Source organism: Bufo gargarizans, chromosome 1 (genome assembly GCF_014858855.1).
Source record: "Bufo gargarizans isolate SCDJY-AF-19 chromosome 1, ASM1485885v1, whole genome shotgun sequence".
Classification (NCBI taxonomy): Eukaryota; Metazoa; Chordata; class Amphibia; order Anura; family Bufonidae; genus Bufo; species Bufo gargarizans.
In genome coordinates this window covers 41,037,936-41,058,772 of record NC_058080.1, presented here as the reverse complement: position 1 = coordinate 41,058,772, position 20,837 = coordinate 41,037,936, and the positions used below count along the sequence as shown (strand labels likewise).

General features: G+C 46.1%; 2 protein-coding genes across 2 annotated transcripts in view; one reads left to right on the top strand and one right to left on the bottom strand.

The window, feature by feature from the left end:
* Nucleotides 1-8,362: 8,362 nt before the first annotated feature.
* Nucleotides 8,363-15,172, bottom strand: MRPL35 (mitochondrial ribosomal protein L35). Its single transcript, XM_044295094.1, has 5 exons — nucleotides 15,067-15,172; nucleotides 13,959-14,002; nucleotides 13,735-13,876; nucleotides 11,363-11,507; nucleotides 8,363-8,606 (listed from the first exon to the last, which is right to left on the bottom strand). Exons 1-5 carry the CDS (start codon nucleotides 15,123-15,125, stop codon nucleotides 8,418-8,420), a joined length of 579 nt encoding a protein of 192 aa, XP_044151029.1. The 5' UTR covers nucleotides 15,126-15,172; the 3' UTR covers nucleotides 8,363-8,417.
* Nucleotides 15,173-15,362: 190 nt separating this feature from the next.
* Nucleotides 15,363-20,837, top strand: part of POLR1A (RNA polymerase I subunit A) — a 92,280-nt gene continuing 86,805 nt past the window's right edge. Inside the window, exons 1-6 of the mRNA XM_044295081.1 lie at nucleotides 15,363-15,495; nucleotides 15,976-16,180; nucleotides 17,523-17,672; nucleotides 17,755-17,862; nucleotides 17,942-18,027; nucleotides 20,159-20,247. Coding sequence (XP_044151016.1) covers nucleotides 15,419-15,495; nucleotides 15,976-16,180; nucleotides 17,523-17,672; nucleotides 17,755-17,862; nucleotides 17,942-18,027; nucleotides 20,159-20,247 — 715 coding nt within the window. The 5' untranslated portion in view covers nucleotides 15,363-15,418. The remainder of the gene's footprint in view (nucleotides 15,496-15,975; nucleotides 16,181-17,522; nucleotides 17,673-17,754; nucleotides 17,863-17,941; nucleotides 18,028-20,158; nucleotides 20,248-20,837) is intronic.

The following is a 20,837-nucleotide window of genomic DNA, read 5'->3' as shown; positions in this document are numbered from 1 at the left end:
TGAATTCTCATTATCATCTGAGTCGTCGTCATTAGAGTAAAATGGTAATTTGTCTCCCGACTCAGTCAGACTCAGTGGATGGAGATGTGGAAGATGTTTCTTTGTAAGAGATACTCTTAGCCCTCTCATAGCCCGTATATTGGTAGGGCGGAGGAGGGTCTTATGTGGGATTCTTCACCACGTTTATTCTTGCTGCCTAAATTATGCGGGTTTTTATTTGAGTCTGGACCTGTCCCCATGGTATGGGATTTGGAGATATTGGGGACAATAGGGTCATCACAAAATTTTATTTTCTTGACAGATTTGACAGATTTTTTTTTTTTTTTAAAGCCTTTGGCTAGGTCTGTAACAGAATCTTCCGCGCTTTTGGCTAGGTCCGTAACAGAATCTTCCGCTGAGAGATCTGATGGGGTAGAAGGGTAAACCTGAAGAGTTCCCTGATTCACCATTAAAGAAAAGGACTTGGTAATGGAGTCCTGAATAGACACCATGGCTGATCTCGATACGGATTGATCCACCATCTGTTGGATGGAATCCATAGTTAATACCCCATAGCTAACGGACATGAGCACTCCTCATTTACCGATTATCTGTTTTCATACACCTGTTGTAGTAATTCTTGCTGCTATGGGAGTCGTAAAAGAAGGTTAAGCACAATGTTCGCCTCCTGTCTGCAATAAAATTCGGTTAGTGTTTATTAATCCGAGCAGATGGCTAATGATGTCTGTGAGGGATTGTAATACTTCACCTAAGAATTGTATTCTACGTTTCTAGGTATGGAGAAGAAGTACGATGAAATCCTCCAATTCCTCTCAGCAGGAGATTACCCACCCGGGTATAATAAGTCGCAGAGACAATGCTTTCGAAAGTGCACTGCCAAATATACAATAAAGGGTGAGGATCATCTATATGAGCAATGTTTAGTTGCTTTAGAACAGGCATCCTCAAACCGCGGCACGCCAGCCGTTGCAAAACTACAACTCCCAGCATACCCGAGCAGCCTACAGCAGGGCATTGTGGGAGTTGTAGTTCTACAACAGCAGGTTGAGGATGCCTGCTTTAGAAGAACGTTGCTCTTGAATGTCTCCTTGTATTACAGAAGGAAAGCTCTTTGTCGGCAGAAAAACGGTCTTAAAATGCAGAGAAGAAGCGAGGAGGATATTTGATGAATTTCATTCTGCACCGATCGGCGGCCATTCAGGGATTAATAAGACGCGGTTGGCAATCTCCTCCCGATTTTATTGGCATGGAATGACAAAAGATACTAAGAACTGGGTACGCACAAATAATTTTTGGGGGTTTGCAATTTTTCTGAATACTGTACACGGGTTACCCACTGATTTCTTACAGATCCAGGAATGCGCAAAGTGCCAGGTGGTTGAAAAGCCCCCGTTAGCTGCTCCCCAGCCGTTACAGTGTGTTAAGGTGAATGTCTACTATATCATTACATATCCGTTATTATTACATTGGCCTATTGCAAATAAATATATATCTTTGTTTCCTCCCATCAGGTGTCTGCTGTCTGGGAGCTGGTTGAGATTGACCTGACCGGCCCTATACCAGAGACAGCGGATGGCTTCCAATACATTTTAACGGCCACAGATTACTTCTCCAAGTGGGTAGAGGCTTTCCCTATGAAGACCAAAACTGCTGCCGAGGTTGGACGTCGTCTTTGTTCCCTGATATACCGACATGGTTGCCCAAAAAGGATACTTTCTGACCAGGGCCGAGAATTTGTAAAGAAAGTATGTTTACTTTCCATTTACCATACACGTCCGACTGATTTAGTAACAGGTTGTTTTTATTTAAGTGAGAATTTTATGTACCGGGGTTTCTTTTTTCTTTTTTTCTTATAGCTTAATAGCCAGATGTGCAGTGTTCTAGGCATAGAAAGAAGCGTGACAGCGGCGTATCATCCGCAGGCAAACAGTCTGGATGAGAAAACGAATGACTATGTTAGGAGGTAAGTGTCATTCAAGTTTACTTTTCATTCAGAGTTTTATTAGAACTTTGCTTCACAGGTTTCACTTTAACTCATTTTATTCTTACATTTTACTTGTTTCTATTAGTGGTTAGAGCTATAAATGTAACATTACTTTGTCGAGTTTTGTAAATGTGTTTTATGTCTCTTTATTGGTTCTAGAGCTCTCTCTAAACTGGTCAAGGAAAAACAGAACAACTGGGACGTGCATTTGGAAGCGACATTATTTTCCATCAGATCAAAGGTCCACACCACAACCAAATTTTCTCCGTTTGTTCTCATGTATGGGAGGGAGGCAGTTTTCCCAGCTGAAGTTCCTGTTATTCTGCCGGTGAGTAGCGTTTTTTTTATTTATTTTTATTTGTCTGTCTGTCGCGGCCACAGTAAAATATTTGCCTATGTTACATGGACTCATTGTTTTGTTTTGACTATTTGCTTTATTCCACTTATGTGGCACATTACATCTGAATGTTATTTGTTACACTATTATCTGTTAAAGGGGTTGTCCGGGTTCAGAGCTGAACCTGGACATACCCTTATATTCACCCAGGCAGCCCCCCCGAGGCTAGCATCGGAGCATCTCATGCTCCGATGCTCTCCTTTGCCCTGCCCTAAATCGCACAGGGCACGGGCTCTTCTGTTTATCATAACACACTGGCGGGTGGAAGCTTCCGCCCGGCAGTGTGTTTTCGGTGACGTCACTGGCTCTAATGGGCGGGCTTTAGCGCTGCTCTAGCCATTTTACTGGCTAGGGCAGCTCTAAATCCTGCCCATCAGTGCCGGTGATGTCACCGGGCTTCCTGGCAGCCCCATGGAGAGCCCCGGTACGTCATCGGAACTCCAAAAAATGCTTTTGCCCTGCGTGATTTAGCATCGGGCAAAGGAGAGCAAGGTTTTTTTGTTTGTTTTTTTGCCGGATAACAGCCCGAACTGGATGGACAAATGTCTTTTTTCGGCCTTATGTACTATGTTACTATGTTAGATCATCGGGGGGCTGCCTGGGTGAAAATGGAGGCATGTCGAACAACCCCTTTAAGGTTTGCTTTATTGTCTTTAAAGGTTGTGTGCATATGCAAATAAACCTGTTCTTTTTGTTTCCATAAACATTTTAATCTTCATAACAATCAGTTCCATTTTTCCTTTAAAACTGTACTACGAAAGTAGTTTTTTTTATTTTATTTTTTTAGTTATACTGTATTGTTACCATTTATTTAAACAATTGGTTTTCCAGCCGTCAAATATCCTATTTTAATATGTTCTACCATAATGTAAATATACATGTTGTGTTTTTATTTTTCGGTTAGGTGCAGCGTAAGATGAAGAGGACAGAGCTGTACCCAGACAGCGAGTAGAGGAGCTTCAGGTCATTAACGGAGTCCAACTACGTGTCGCCAAAAACATCTAGAACAATAAAAAGGCGCTCCAATCTGTGTTCAACATCAGAAACGGAGTTACCTTTTTTTTTTCCCATCACCAATTCATCTGCATCCCGTTGCATGACATGCAAGTGCTGTCATTATTTGTAGCGAAGTAAAACAAATAGCATGGTAACCACCTCAGCCCCCCTAGCTTAAACCCTTTCACTACACTACTTTCACCGTTTATTGCTCGGTCATACAACTTATCACCCAAATGAATTTTAAATTTTTCACTTTCAGTTGTAAAATTTTTCAAATAAAAGTACATTTCTATATAAATTTTTCTCTAAATTTATTGTTCTACATGTCTTTGATTAAAAAAAATGCAATAAGTGTATATTTATTGGTTTGCGCAAGTGTTATAGCGTTTACAAACTATGGTACAAAAATGTGAATTTCCGCATTTTGAAGCAGCTCTGACTTTCTGAGCACCTGTCATGATTCCTGAGGTTCTACAATGCCCAGACAGTAGAAACACCCCACAAATGACCCCATTTTGGAAAGTAGACACCCTAAGGCAGGGGTGTCAAACTCAAATTCATCGGGGGCCGCATCAGCAGCTTGGTCACCCTCAAAGGGCCGGTTGTATCTGTAGGACTATGTGTCCACTCTTTATTATCATAAATTATTGTCACTGCATTCAATTATTACAGTTTTTTGTAATAATGTAAGTAATAACTAGCTCTGAAAGCAGAAATATAGTCAGAATAATGGCAAGTAGATATTCAAATGTACAATTTATTGAAAAATGAATTTCTTCAGCCACAAGATAGCTGGCTTTCACTGCTGCATCATTTTTTGCTGTCATTTTTGCAAAAATATTCCGTTGAGAATGCAGGCAACCTTTTAATTCTTGGACCTTTTGTTGCTTTTCCTGGTGGCTAAGGTTAGCAAATTTGGCTCCATGTTTGGTCTCAAAGTGCCGGCGTAAATTGTATTCCTTCATCACTGCCACTGCCTCATAGCAAATAAGACATACCGGCTTGTCTCCATTAATCACAAACATGTATTCACTTTCCCATCTCTCCTGAAATTGCCTTCCCTCTGCATCAACTTTTCTTTTCTTGGACATTTTTGGGTTATTTGATTGTAGTTTATGGTCCCTATACCACTGTAAAGTGACATGGAAGTGGTCAGTATATCCAAAGTTTACCGCTCCACCTGCCATGGTATGTAACCATTGCAGTGCTGTGAAGGGCAGGTGCAGACCAGCGCAGAGCCCACTCACATTTCAGTAGCAGATGATGCAAGTCCGAAAAGGAGGGTCACACATCACTGATATTGTCCACAAGACACTTTATTGGAGACTGCTCAGACCAAACACCATGTTCTTCTGTCTGAGCAGTCTCCAATAAAGTTTTCTTGCGGATGATACCAGCAATGTGCAACCCTCCTACTGGAATTATATTCTCAAATTAATTATAATCAGACTTTTAAGCAGAATAAGGGTCTCCGCAATCATTACATGTATGGCCAGCATTAGGAGTTTCTGCTATTCTCCTTATATTGAGCATACAGGTAATGCATGCAGGACTTTTGTCTCCGCTTAAAAATCATCTTCTGAGCGGAAACATAACGGACCCCATTATAATCTATGGGGTCCTAAGGGCTCAGTTTGGCGTCAGTTATGTGCCTTTTCCATCCTTTCCGTTCTCCTAGACGGAGAAGGAGAACGGAAAGCCAGAACGGTGATGTGAACGAAGCCTAAGGTGACACGAATACTATTATAGATCTGACTGTGATCAGTTCTGATCACTTACAGATACTATAAAAGTACAAATGCTGATTAGCGATACGCTAATCAGCGAATCGGTGACTGCGGTGGGCTGGGCGCTAACCGACGCTAACTACCTAACCAAGGGGCCTAAACTATCCTAAAACTATCAGTCAATACCAGTGAAAAAAAAAAAGTGACAGTTTTTTAATTGATCACTTTTTTTGCCCTTTTTACTTGTGATTGACAATGGTGATCAAGGGGTTAATTGGGGTGATGGGGGGGGGGGGTGATCTGGGGCTAAATGTGCTGTTTGGTGCTACTCACTGTGATTCCTGCTCCTCTGCTGGGACCAACCGACGAAAAGGAGCACAGCAGCCATTTAGCACCTTATATTTATAAATATAAGGTGTTATATGGCTTCTGATTCGTTTTTTTAAAATCACCAGCCTGCCAGCCACGATCATTGGCTGGCAGGCTGATGATGTAATACCCCTCTAACTTTTGCCGGCCCGCCATGCGCGGGCCGGCTGTGTGCGCAGTCTGGCGAGATGACGCACGGATGCGTCCAGGAGGAATGAATCGACCGCCTCCGGACCGCGATCCTGCATTAGGCGGTTAAGGTGTCAGCAATAAATATACTTTATTTCTTCAAAGGTAATATGCAGTTTTCTGCCCCCTCAGAAATATACCCATCTGTGCCCCCTCAGAGCTATGGCCAGTATTGTACCCCCACAGAAATATACCCAGCTGTCCCCCCTCAGAGCTATGGCCAGTATTGTGCCCCCACAGAACTATGCCCAGCTGTGCCCCTTCAGAACTATGGCCAGGATTGTATAGAGTACTGAATATAATGAACCGCCACCCTTCACCTGGGCACAAGCAGGAAGCAGTATACGGTAGAATCAAAATACATTTATTTCCTATAAACATCAACCACAAAGTATTCAATTAAAAAGCTGTACAATAAAATAATACATTCGCTGGATCCACCCTATCCTTGGGGGAGGAAACCCCCGTTACTATAGTGCCACGTAAATGGGAGTATAAAAAGAAATAAGATCTCAATACATAAATCAATAAAAAGTAATCTTATATAATATAAGAATAAAAAATAAAAGCATATATAAAGTGCAGGATGGGTGTAGTGCTATTCTCTTGTCATTAGCACTCGAGATGTTAATTGGTGGAGTATTTCTCCAGCGAGCAGGTAAATCATATCTATAGTGGCTGTCCTTGCTTTGCTGGTGATATCGCCACTCTATGGTCACACACATGGCGGACTTTTACTGTTATTGTACGGCAAATGCAGATAAAATCTTCATTACAGTTTGTCTGCTTGTTTAGCGTCCGAGTCTTCTCGTTTGGCGTCCCACGTGGGTATGATGTCACCGTGTTTGGCGTCCCACGTGGGTATGATGTCACCGTGTTTGGTGTCCCACGTGGGTATGATGTCACCGTGTTTGGCGTCCCACGTGTTGCTTTTATTGATTTATGTATTGAGATCTTATTTCTATTTATACTCCCATTTACGTGGCACTATAGTAACGGGGGTTTCCTCCCCCAATGAAAGGGTGGATCCAGCGAATGTATTATTTTATTGTACATCTTTTTAATTGAATCGTTTTTGTGGTTGATGTTTATAGGAAATAAATGTATTTTGATTCTACCTATACTGCTTGTGCCCAGGTGAAGGGTGGCGGTTCATTATATTCAGTATCTATACCTAGCCTTTCCTGATTGGGTGAATCAGCCGAACCTAGAGCACCTGTACATTGTATTAGTCAGGTGAGCCACCAGTACTCTACTTTATGGCCAGGATTGTGCCCCCACAGAAATATGCCCAGCTGTGCCCCCACAGAAATATGGCCAGGATTGTGCCCCCACAGAAATATGGCCAGGATTGTGCCCCCACAGAAATATGGCCAGGATTGTGCCCCCACAGAAATATGGCCAGGATTGTGCCTCCACAGAAATATGGCCAGCTGTGCCCCTTCAGAAATATGGCCAGGATTGTGCCCCCACAGAAATATGGCCAGGATTGTGCCCCCACAGAAATATGGGCAGGATTGTGCCCCTTCAGAAATATGGCCTGCCAGAATACTATACCTTAGCAGAATGCTATACCCACGCACGGTGTGATGTGTGTGGCCGACAGGAGTACATAGCTGCAGAAATATGCCCAGCTGTGCCCCCTCAGAAATATGGCCTGCCAGAATACTATACCTTAGCAGAATGCGCGCAGTGTGTCCTGGCCGGTTTTGCTCATTAAGTGGGCGCGCTTCTCCCACTGCGGTGCTATAATTTTTACTTACCGGTGGATCTGCGCACGCACACACCCTCTTCCAGCTGATTCCGGTGCAGCCGCGTCACTTCCGGGTATAGCATTCTGGCAGAACACGACATATCAATGGAGGCGGGGCATAGCAACCAATCAGCGTCCACCTTTCATTTACCAACTTAAAGGGGAAGACTTTGGTTGCTATGGGCAACAAGGGCATTGTCCCTCAATTCTGATGCTATGTAGTCTTGTTTACTAAAAGGGTGCGATTAGAGAAAACATATTACAACAACAACAAAAATGTGATAGACGCCCCCCCCCCCCCTTTGTTTCTTGGTTATTAAAAAACAAACATAAAAATGACAAAACTAACTAAAGCCCCATTTTGACTGGAAAAAAGACACACACACAGACATGTACTAAAAATGCCAAGAGTGTACAAAGCAGTAATCAAAGCAAAAGGTGGCTACTTTGAAGAACCTAGAATATGACATATTTTCAGTTGTTTCACACTTTTTTGTTATGTATATAATTCCACATGTGTTAATTCATAGTTTTGATGCCTTCAGTGTGAATCTACAATTTTCATAGTCATGAAAATAAAGAAAACTCTTTGAATGAGAAGGTGTGTCCAAACTTTTGGTCTGTACTGTATGTGAATGCGATCGGTCATCTATACCGGAGGGGCGTGGTCTGACTCCTGGCACGCCCACCAACTATGCTCCTTAACAACACAGCGCCACACATTGGGTAGTGGCTATGAATGGTTCTGCAGTAGGTGAAACTACAACTCCCAGCATGCTCCGTCCACATCTATAGGAGTTCTGAGAACCAGTCGAGCAAGAGTGCATGCTGGGAGTCGTAGTTTCACCACAGTTGGAGTGCCGGAAGCTGCTGACCGATCATCAATATTACAGGGAAACCCTTTTGATGCTGAACTCCGGGAAGTGAAAACCACAGACGATGACTCCGCTTAGACGCACTTTATTACACTGCACAGTAAGGGGCGCACATGGTGGGGGGCTACACTCTGAGGTTGGTGCGGTCGTGGTATTTCTGGTAGGGGTCGTTGGAGTACCAGTTCCTCCTCTTCCAGAAGGAGGTGGTCATCTTGTCCAGCAGTTTGCTCTGGGTTTTGTTACAGAAGACGATTTCTCGGAGTCGCTTCTTCTGGGCCGCCTTCTTCTTCCACAGCTTCTTCTTATAACCAGCCTGGAGATGGACAGTAGAACAAGGTGGGCTCCTAACTTCCATAACTACAATGATGGGAGTGATTATACTACTATACATGCATCATCATGTCAGTAAAGGAGTTTTCTGGGAGTTCAACCCTCAGGATAAGGCCTCTTTCACACAACCGTTTTTTTTTTTTTCCCCGTTTGCGGGCCTTTTTTTGAGTTCCGTATATGGAACTATTCATTTCAATGGTTCCGCAAAAAACAAACTGAATGTACTCCGTATGCATTCCGTTTCGTTGAAAGAAAGAACTTGTCCTATTATTGCCTGCAAATCACGTTCCGTGGCTCCATTCAAGTCAATGGGTCCGCAAAAAAAACTGAACGCATACGGAATGCATCCGTATGTCTTTCATATCCGTTCTGTTTTTGCGGAACCATCTATGCCCAGCCCAATTTTTTTATGTAGTTACTGTAAATGCCATGTTTCCGTTGCCATTTGCGATACGCAAAAAAAAACGGAAAAATGGAACGGTGGGGGTCCGACTCCTGGCCACAGTGCTCCGGCCTCTTGACATCACGTTCACCGGTCATGTGGCCTAGGCGCAGCTCACGTGAATGGGCCTGGGCTGCAGTACCAAGCACCGCCACTAAACAATGTACGGCACTGTTCTTGGTAAGCACACTTGAGTGCCCTAGCTTCTTCAAACAACTGATCAGACCCCCACCGATCAGATATTGATGACCTATCAGAAATATAGGCCAGCAATAATAAACTCCTTTAAATGCTTCCATCCAATAGGGATCATAGTCCTTGACTATCAAAACATTAAAGGCTATGTCCACCTTCAGCACCTCTTTTTTTTTTTCTCTTAATAGATCGGAAATACAAAAATGAGCAATTGGTCCCAATTAAAAAAATAATAATAATCTACTGTTGTCTGTGTGCAGCCCCTGTACAGTCCTATGTGTCTCCATGGTTACAGATAACATACAAAGTCTGTACTGCAGTCCTGCCACACGTCCTTCCATTTGTCCCTACTTTGGAGAGCTGCAGGACTACAGAGATTGTTTGTAGTCTGTTACCATGGAGACACAGACTATATAGAAGCTGTAGACACAAAGCGGTAGGACATTTTTAATTAATTCCTATTACAAAATTGCTTCATTTTTCATGCTTTGAGAGACTAGAAATAAAGGTGGGTTGCAGACGCGTTTAGAGCTATTAAAGGGGGAAGTCAAACTTTACGCAAAGCACGGAAGGTGCAGCAGCGCTTCAGGGCACGCTCTGCTTTCTCAGCATGCGGAGTGCGGTACTGCTACATCTTCTGAGCTTTCAGTAAAAGTTTAGGGCCTCTTGCACACGACCGTATGCATTTTGCGGTCCACAAAAAAACCAGATTCGCAAAACAATATGGATGACATCCGTGTGCATTCCGTATTTTGCGGAACGGAACAGCTGGCCCCTGATAGAACAGCACTATCCTTGTCCGTAATGCAGACAATAATAGGACATGTTCTATCTTTCAACGGAATGGAAATACGGAAACGGAATGCACACTGAGTACATTCCGTTTTCTTTTGCGGAACCATTCAAATAAATGGTTTCATATGCGGGCCGTATACAGAATGCAAAAAACGGTCTGTAAACGGAAAAAAATTAAATAAATGGTTGTGCAGGAGGCCTAATAGTCACTGTGTAATGCATCATCTCCCCTGTGGGGGCGCTGCAGGGGAGCCGGACACTTATTGCTGGGTTCCAACTGATCATTGGAGATCTCGGCAGCGGGATGACCTGTAACTATTCAAGCAAATAGGGCCTGGTTCAGCACCCCAGCTGTTGTGAAACTACAACTCCCAGCATGCTTCATTCTATAGGAATTCAGAGGACACTTGAGCAAGTTGTGCATGCTTGGAGCTGCAATTACATAACAACTGGTTGGTGACCCCTTTAGGTCTCATGCACATGAACGTATTTTCTTTTTGCGTCCATTCCGTATTGTTTTGCGGACCGTATACGGAACCATTCATTTCAATGTGTGCACTCCGTTTCCGTATTTCCGTTCTGCAAAAAAATAGAACATGTCCTATTATTGCCCGCAAATCACGTTCCGTGGCTCCATTCAAGTCAACGGGTCCGCAAAAAACAAAAATGGAACACATACGGAATGTACTCCGTATGTCTTCTGTTTTTGCGGAACCATCTATTGAAAATGTTATGCCCAGCCCAATTTTTTTCTATTTAATTACTGTATATGCCATACGAAAAAACGGAACGGAAACAAAAAAACGGAACAACGTATCCGTGAAAAACGGACCGCAAAACACTGAAAAAGCCATACGGTCGTGTGGAAGAGTGGACCGTCTCTGTAATGAGTGGATGTGTCAGGTCCTTCAGAGAGAGATCTCTTTGTAGAGATGGAGGCTCTAGGTCTGTGATGGCTAACCTAGAGCAGTGACGGCTAACCTAGAGCCGTCTTGCACCTAGAGCAGTGACGGCTAACCTCCGGCACTCCAGCTGTGGGAAAACCACGACTTCCAAGATGCTCCATAGAAATGAACGGAGCATGCTGGGAGTCGTAGTTTAACCACATCTGGAGTGCCGGAGGTTAGCCGTCACTGCTCTAGGTGCAAGACGTCCATCTAGAAACCGCAGGACATAGATATACACCCTCCATCTGCTGTGGAACTACAACTCCCAGCAAGCAAGCTTGCAACACCGTTCTTGCTGGGACTTTTAGTTCCACAACAGCTGGAGATTGGGAGGGGGATGTAGACTTCCACGTATCTTACCCTTCTCCGGATCCACAGGCCGCAGTGCAGGCGCATAAAGCGCTGGGTTACAGACCGCACAGTCTTGCTCTTCCCCTTCCGGAGGCTTATATACGTGACCGTCCTCGAAGGCTGCTGAAGGAGGCCGGGAAGCAACGGAGTCACGCTAAGGAGGCAAAAAAACGGACAACTTTGTAATCTGCTTTACGCCCCGATTTCTCACCATGTTCAAAATATGCGTTTGCTGTCAGTGAATGGTTATACTTCTTTACATCCAGAGGCTACAAAACCTGCACATGCCTAGTCGTGCTCTGTGCTGAGAAGTGGATACAACTGTACTGCGGCACTACAACTCCCAGCATGCATACTTCCTCCACTCTTCTCAGAACTCTCATAGAAATGAAGGGAGCATGCTGGGAATTGTAGTTGTTTCACAACAGCTGGGGAGCCGGAGGTTGCCAACCCCTGGCCTGGACAATGCTCTGGGAGTTGAACATTAGCAGCTGGTTTGTTACAATGTATCAGTCTGGGGTCCACAGCATTGTCTAGACTGGATACCAGCTATGTACTGGTTTACTGCCTGTGAATGGAAACTAGTGTGTTTTCATTCGCTGACAGCAAGCAGAGATTTTGAAAACGGTAAGAAATTGATAAATAAAGAATGGGAATGCTTGAAACATTAGGAATGCGTTGAAAAAAAAACAAAACACAGAACTAGATATGACTAAAGCCTGATTCACATGTAAGCATTCCACGGACATAATGCGTTCCCCATCCATTTTAATGTGTGTATTCGCACTTCCGTTTTGTACCACGGTCCGTGTTCTTAGCAAGGATGCATGCTCTATTTTTTCCCCCCATGCCCATTATAGCCTATGGGTCCGTGAAAACCACGTATGTAACACAGGTGCCGTTCGCATGTCATCCACGTTTCACGGATCATTAGGAAGAGATCCTTTGAAAATTAATTTTTCAGTCTGCGAAACACGGATGACACAGCAAAAAACAGACACACGGATTCTTCACGGAGGCAGCACTGACGACTTTCACGGATTTGAGCACGAACGCAGACGTGTGAAAGAGGCTTAAGGGCTCATGCACACGGCCATATGTATTTTGCGGTCTGCAAATCACGGATCGGCAAATCTGTGTGACGTCCGTGTTACATCTGGTTTTTTTTTTGCGCATCCATTGTAACGCCTGTCCTTGCCTGCAAAATGGACACGTTCCACTTTTTTGCGAAGCGGACTCACCGATATGGAATGCATATGGAGTGATTTCCGTTTTTTTGCGGCCCCATTGAAATGAATGGCTCCCCAAATGGGCCGCAAAAAAATAAAAATAATATGGAACAGACAAGGACCAAAAATACGTTTGTGTGCGTGAGCCCTAAGGGTCTAGTCACACGTCCGTGTGTTTTGCGGATCCGCAAAACACGGACACCGGGAATGTGCGTTCCACATTTTGAAGACCGCACATCTCCGGCACTAATAGAATATGCGGACAAGAATAGGGCATATTCTATTTTTTTCGGGAACGGAAGTGCGGGTCCGCATTTTCGGATCCGGGATGCACATTTGCGGCCCCATAGAAATAAATGGGTCCGCAATTCCGTTCCGCAAAATACGGAACGGAATTGCGGACGTGTGAATGGAGCCTAAGGCTGAGTTTACATCTGCTTGAGCCTCAGTCGCAAATCCTGTTGCATCTGGCAGAAAAACAGAGCAGCAAGCAGAGGTACTTTTTTTCCGGTAAAATGACGTACCCGACAGGCTCTATTGTAAGTGACTGGGGTCCATCGCTGGATGGATCAGTCACAGGGTAGTGGCAACAACACAAATGTGAACAGCGCCTAAACCACGATATTCCCTGGCAATTAAAGGGGGTCTCCACCCAAGTTTATGATTACTATGGCAACAGGGTCTACGGAACACCAGGGCACAGGCATTGCCAAGCCTCTGTCCTGATTGGTAACTAGAGCAATGCCGTCTGACAGCTCCAGATCAGAGGTTGGTAAAGGGAAGCATACTTACCTGCTCCCTGTCACCGGGCCCCGCTTGGATCCTGCGCCGTCAAGATCGGCTTTGACACTGCTGCAGCCAATCACTGGCCTCAGCGGTGACCTGCTCCCCTTGTATCAGTCGAGTTGGTCATGTGATGCAAGGGGGGGGGGGGGCAGGTCACCGCTGCAGCCATCGACTGGCTGCAGCAGTGTCAAAGCAGGGGCGGGGAGCAGGTAAGTATGCTTCCATTTTGCAGGTCTGACCAGGAGAAAGGTTTGTCATACCCCCCCCAAAAGAAGTGGACAACCCCTTTAAGCCGAGTATTCCTAGCAACCAGACTGTCTCAGGGGAGGCTAACGCTGACATGTAGGCATGGACATGGACACTTACCTGCCGAGAATGGAGCCGCCCTGGGTGGGGGCGAGCCTATGTGACGCTGGAAGAAGGACGGATCTGGTGAGGGGGGAGCACAACGCAGAAAAAAGTCGCACATCGCCGGACGCGCAGGGATTCGCCAGCGGCCGGACGAGAGCTGGGGACAGAAACACAACAGAGTCTTATAAGGCGGCCATGTTGGCCCATTCGAAGAGGACATGACTACGAGGAGCACCTACCTGCTATGCCAGCTGCAGATAGTGGGGAGGTTTTTGGCCATTGTCTGCAAGAAAAAACGGAAGAGAAATGTCAAAAGGACAAGAACACTGCAAAACGACGCATTTTTATTTGCCTAATATAGAAAAGAATTTGGATTACTACTTGGAAACAAACTGCTGAAGGCAGATCTGACAGGTGCCGTGAACAGCAGTATGCTGGAGCTTCTCTGTCAGCAGTTTTGTCCCTATGACACTGGCTGACCTGTTACATGTGCGCTCGGCAGCTGAGGACATCTGTGTTGGTCCCATGTTCATATGAGAAAAATTATGTTTTATTATATGTAAATGAGCCTCTAGGAGCAACGGGGGCGTTACCATTACACCTAGAGGCTCTGCTCTCTCTGCAACTGCCGTATTAAAGGGGTATTCCAGCCATAGGGGATAATTATTAGGCCGCATCCTCCATCAATCATGAGAATGGGGGCCCTGTGACATGCTCGACCAAGGTGCGGGGCCCCCCACTAATCTAATAGTCCCACAGCATAGGGGGGTAACTCGCAGTGATCAGCAAAATGCGAGCTCCAGGCAGTACTGTGAGGGCCCGGAGCTGCATTCAAAATTCTGCAGGCTTCAGAGCTGTAATCTCGCTCTCCTTGCGGGTTCAGCGTCTGCACTGAGCTTGGGAAGTGTGGGCTCTGCACAGTAAGCCCTATGTATTGTATTGTCATGGACAACAAGCTTGCTGACGGTTTCCATCCAGCAGAACTGTGCAGCAATACAGTCTGCAGAACAAGGTGAATGCTAAATAATGCAACCTAGTCACACAGTCCCAGATTAAATCCTAACGGTACAATCCCTTTAAGGAACTACAAGTGCCAGAAAGGGACATACAGCGAAACGCCACTAGCTCCAGATACAGGGGTAGTACTACAAGTCCCAGGGACACTATCCCATAGACGCCAGGCTCCCTGATCTTGGTTGAGGGTAATGAAGCTTTGCCCTCTAACAGAGGTGATGTACCCCAATCACCCCCACAAATGTAATGGTTTCGTCCTTACAACCCAAAACATAAACCTAGCACACTCTGCTCCCCCAAACCCAACCGCCACCCTCCAGTGCCCCCCTCTACCTGAGCAGTGGACCCGTCCTGAGACAGGCAGCCCGCAGCGGCCCACAGGGCAGCGCCATGTTGACAGAGCCTCAGCTACCGGACTGTACCAATGGGGAGAGAGAGGGGGCGTTTTATGTCATACACATACGCCTCATCCTGTAACCTAGCTTCTTTAGTATAAAATAATATTATAATATACGTCTGTTATACCCATATAATGTAGAACAGTCAAACCGACTGCTGTGCGTGTCAGGTCATATTCCCCAGTCGCTCCCCCTGTCCAGGCTGCACAGTGGAGGACTCCGCTTCCGGGTCCTACACGTGTGTGGAGCAGTGAGGCGGCTTGGCCGGAGAGCTAGCACTCAGCACCATGCTGTTCTCCAGGGATGTGCCATGGCGGCGCCTGCAGCGCATCTCATTCGCCGTTTACTCTTCAGATGAGATCAGGTAACGGCTGTTCTGTCTATTACAGGGGTGTTATACTGCCGAGCCCAGCATCTGAAGGAATGGCGTCCGTCTGCTTATCTGACTGCTGGTGCGGTCACTGTGTACATACATTACTTATCCTGTATTATACTCCAGAGCTGCACTCACTATTCTGCTGGTGCGGTCACTGTGTACATACATTACTTATCCTGTACTATACTCCAGAGCTGCACTCACTATTCTGCTGGTGTAGTCGCTATGTACATACATTACTTATCCTGTACTGATCCTGAGTTACATCCTGTATTATACCCCAGAGCTGCACTCACTATTCTGCTGGTGCAGTCACTGTGTCCATACATTACATTGCTGAGATCCTGACCAGTCAGAAGACGTGTGATGACCGCTGGTCGTTGCTCTCACCCCTGGACTGGATGAAATCTCTAAATTCAGAAAGTATTTGTTCCTTCTGATAGTTGTGACGGTGTCTTTGTGTTCTAGGATGCTGAGTGTGAAAGCCATCACCAATCCCCAGTACCTGGACCCGGCGGGCAATCCTATGATAAACGGCCTGTATGACCTGGCCCTGGGCCCCCCAGACAACAAAGAATTTTGCGCCACCTGCTCTCAGGACTTCATTAGCTGCCCCGGACACCTGGGCCACATCGAGCTGCCTCTCACTGTATATAATCCTCTGCTCTTTGATGTAGGTGATCACTCATCTCTGCCATTTGTAATATTACCGTGTCCGTGTGAAGGACATGCATGCTGGATGTGAGGTCTGTGTGTCCTGGATGCTGCTGCCTTCACTTTCTCTCCTGTATCAGTCCAGCTTCATCCTCCTACTGCTCCTAAGGGATCTCCTCTCCCGTGTGGTGACTGTCACTGATGCTGGGGGTGTGACATTTCCTTCTCCTCCCACGGTAGAGTTTCCTATGGATGCTTGCTCCCTACAACGCCGATTTAATTCGCCTTCATCCTCTTGCAAACCGTGATGGCGTGCAGCCTGGATGCTTGTCCTCTCTCCACTCTCTGATTTTCTTTATACGGCCTCCTCCCCCTCCCTGCTGCTATTTTTATTATTATGTGAAAGAAAGTGCGCAGAACTGTGTAAATGGGGTAAGGCTGTGAATACAAAGCGTTCGAGCCTTGTTTCGGAGGTATACACTCGCAACGTATAACTGGTAGAGCTTTGACTGTGAAGCGAACTTTACCCACGTCGCTTGGTGGAACTGCAGCGCCGATAAGTAACCACAAAGATCAGAGACTGTTTGAATTATAGGATGAAAGGGAACCTGTCTCCACCAAAATGCCGCCTTTACCGCCCACAGTACCTCACAGCGGAAGTCAACTGGTTTCCAACGATGTCCTTGATGGGCAAAATCGGGAGAAGACAACTTTTATCCCACCACTCACTGTATGCAAACAAGGAGCTTGACGTCATACTTGCTGCGCCCCCGTTCCTGCCCGTTCGCTTATATTGTATTTTTATTTTTTCATGTGTGATTCCCCAGGAGATCTCGCGCCCTAGAGCCCTGCTCTAATGTACTTGGCTTCAGGCGCCGACTTGCAGGGACGAGCCAAGTCAAGTGCACTACAGAGGGGCGTGCAGCGCAGGCGCAAGATCTCCTGAGGAACCGCACATGAAGGAACATAAAGTCAAGGCCATCAATCAAAAGCAAAGAGCAGGAAAGGGACGCGACGAGCTTGACTTCAAGAGCCTTATTTGCATACATCACCCATCAGACGAATTAGCCAAGGACATCATTAGAAACCAGACCAGCTGTGAGGTAATGTGGGTGGTTTAGGGGGCATTTCGGCAAAGACAGGTCCTTAAAAAAAAAAACATATACTGAACAATGTACTTTTTGTGGTGGCCATTTTCTATAGGATACAGTTGCAATAAAGGTATGCCGGCCTGACAAAGGCCAGACGGGCTGGATACCAGAGATGGGACAGGCACCTACTGGGCATTTATGGCTTGGCCTACCTAGTTTAATAGGGTTGACCCTGCTGACTTATGCTATTTCATTTTTATCCTTGTTCAGAAACTGTACCTCCTTGTGCGAGGCTCCTGCTTCCGCTGTCACCTGCTGACATGTCCTCGCTCCACCATTCATCTGCTGCTTAACCAGCTGAAGTTACTGGACCGAGGAGCCCTCCAGGAGATGTACGAAGTAGAGGCCGTCCTCAGCCGGGTAAGCGAAGCACTGCGTATAGCGTCCTCTATGACCAGTCGTAGATTCAGGACTTTACTTCTGCTCCATTTTTTGCCTCCAGTTCTTAGAAGGGAACACTGGAGTCAGCGGTAACGAGATTCAGGAGGAATTGGAAACCTACACCAAAAAAGTGCTTAAAGCCTACCCGAAGAAGCGGGACGTATCCAGTGTAAGTATCCGGATGGTGGTGGTGTTATCCCGGTACTTACCTTCTTGGACTGATGATCTTCTACTGCTCTGTTTCTCAGGTGAAGAATATCTGTTTGGCCAGGAACAAGCTCTTAAGTGACTTCTGGAAAACGGAAATGGCTTCCAAGAAATGTCCTCATTGCAAGTGAGTTGTGCAGGAGACCACATTGAGATCTTTGCCTATAAGATGAGACTTTCCTGAAAGCCCGCCACGCCAGCAGTAAGAATCCCAGCTGCGCCATTCGTTCTGTCCCTCTTTCCACCAATTTCAATGGGCAGGGAGAAGAAACTGCACCTTGAGGAGCTTTATTAGCTTACCAGCCTAAGGTTTAAACTCCCCCCATTACCTAGACCACCGAGGAAGCATATTCATTCCACAGTCAACGGGAACAGTGAGCTGCACCTTTTGTCTTATCGCCTCAGCTCGACTGTCCGAGCGCGTGGAGTAAGAATCCCATATATTTTCATATGCATGGACAGAGGAGCAAAGCCAATAAGAGCTGAAGGTGGAGAGCGCTCAAAGCAGCCCTTCTGCCTCTTCTTGAGGATGCCAATATGAATCCTCCTCTTTACTATAGATGCCTTCAAAGCTGGCCTCCACTAGATCAGGAGAGTTCAAATTAATTCCCATCACTGCTGTAGACCACCAGGGAAGCAGACATTCCCCTCACTACCCTAGACCACCAATGATTCAGGCATTAAATCCCTCGACTACCGCAGATATTAATCCGCCTCGCGACTATAGATCGTGAAGGAAGCTAGCATTCACTAGACCTTTAGGGAACTTGGAATTAAAGGGGTTGTCATGCAGTCCTTCCTCAATAAGGAATACATTTTTACAGAACTGATGTCATGCTGACCGCACTTGACCGCAGCAGCCAGTCAGAGGCCTCAGCAGTTCACTGAACAGGCCAGTGAGTGGTGCAGCATCGATGTGAGGTCACCACTGCAGATGGTTAAACGCAGCCCAGCCAGGAGAACCGGAGCAGAGGCACAGGATCTATCGGTTACGTAAAAATGTATTGCTTATTGCGGAAGGACTGTATGTGCTGGTTTCCCTCTGAAACGAGATAACCTTTAAATCCCTTCACTACCCTAGACCACCAGGGATGCAGACATTAAAGGGGTTTTCTGAGGCTTTTTAACTGATGACTTATCGTTAGGATAGGTCATCAGTGGGGGTCTGACACCCGGGACCCCCGCCGCTCAGCTGTTTGAGAAGGCACCAGCACTCGTAGTAGCGCCGCAGCCTTCTGTCAGCTTTTCCTAGGCCAGTGACAGCACGTTCATCGGCCATATGGCGATACCAAGCACAGCCACTATAAAATGTATGGCGCGGTGCTTGGCTCTCACAGTGGGGCTACTTCCTTCTCAAACAGGTGATCTGCGGGGGTCCTGGGTGTCGGACCCCTCACCGATCAAATACTGATGACTTATCTAGAGGATAGGTCATCAGTTATAAAATCATGGAAACCCTTTTAAGCTCCTCCACTCCCCTACATCATCAGGGAAGCAGATCCCTCTCACTAATAAAGATCACCAGGGGTGCTGGCAGTCCACCATTACTCTAGATCAGGCATGCTCAACCTGCGGCCCTCCAGCTGTTGCAAAACTACAACTCCCATCATTCCCTGACAGCCTACAAAAGGGGGTCGTGGGAGTTGTAGTTTTTCAACATCCCCCGCCCTAGATCATCGGAGAAGTTGGAATTAAAAACCCTTCACTGCTCTAGACCACCAGGGAAACCGGAATTCATCCTGCCCCCACATTCACCTACATCAGGCATGCTCAACCTGCAGCCCTCTAGCTGTTGCAAAACTACAACTCCCAGCATGCCAGAACAGCCTACAACAGGGCATTGTGGGAGTTGTAGTTTTACAAAAGCTGGAGGGCCGCAGGTTACCTAGACCACCAGGTCATCAAACCCTTTTTTCTGCTTCATTTTATAGCAAGTCTTAATTTCTATAGAAAAAGTTTGAGCTCTTTAATGGTATTATTAGTGTTTGAGTGAAGGGGGTGGAGGTCCTCTGCCTGTACAGATCTCAAAAATACACAGCCTGCCCCTGCAGTACTCAGTCTTGCCATTGGGTTGCCTGAGAAAGCTGAATGATCGCCCCCTTATGAGTTGTAAAGGAAGCTGAATCCGCAGACGCCCAACCTTTCCAAAACCTACGATGTGACATCTGGATACGTCCATATAGCGGTTCTCTTGAGCGGCGTGAGGCGGCGCTTACAGCTTTATTTCTGCTGCTTACAATGATTTCTTTGTCGCTCAGGGCACCGCGCTCCATAGTACGAAAAGAGCACAACAGCAAGCTGACCATCATGATGAGCTCCAAGAAAACGGACGAGGAAGTCTCAGAAAGTGAGTTAGATCCCCCCCGTGCTATCTGTGGGTGAATCAAAGGTCAACAAAGTGGTCCCTTTAATTCTGACTTTTTTTTTTATTTGGAGCTGTAAAGTAATCTTCGGCACTGGTATAATGCACTTTATTTGTCAATTCTTTGTCTTTCCAAGAGCTCTGCCTGCTGTCAATGAATGGATACAATCTTGTTTTTACTCCCAGGAGCTTCAGTTTTATCCAGCTCGGGAAATGCTGTGTGGGCAAATCCTGTCTCCTGTTTGCTACAGTGCCCAAGTTTCCATTCAAGGAAACTTAATGAATCCACTTGTAAAGAGTTTTAAAAGTTGCAAAACTATTCATTGTGCAAGAATAAGCTTTGTTTAGAGAGAGATTGCATGAAGGGACCACTCACGTGGTGTTATTCTTGGCACAGACCACCACTATTTGATCGGTGTGGGTCCTTTGCCTGGCATAAGCAAAGGGGAAGCGGCATTGCATCAAGCATCGTGTTTTCTTCATTGTGTACCCAAGCACAGCGCCATACATAAAGTTGTGGCAGTGCCTGGTACTGCAGCTTGACTGGGACTGAGATGTGTTACCAAGCACTGCCA

Bases quoted from the DNA above. Each gene is read 5' to 3' on its own strand.
- MRPL35 (XM_044295094.1), bottom strand. From the start codon at position 15,125: ATGGCGCTGCCCTGTGGGCCGCTGCGGGCTGCCTGTCTCAGGACGGGT. The intron at 14,003-15,066 runs GTAGAGGGGGGC...TTTTTCTTGCAG, and splicing joins AGGACGGGTCCACTGCTCAG to ACAATGGCCAAAAACCTCCC. The intron at 13,877-13,958 runs GTAGGTGCTCCT...TTCTGTCCCCAG, and splicing joins ATCTGCAGCTGGCATAGCAG to CTCTCGTCCGGCCGCTGGCG.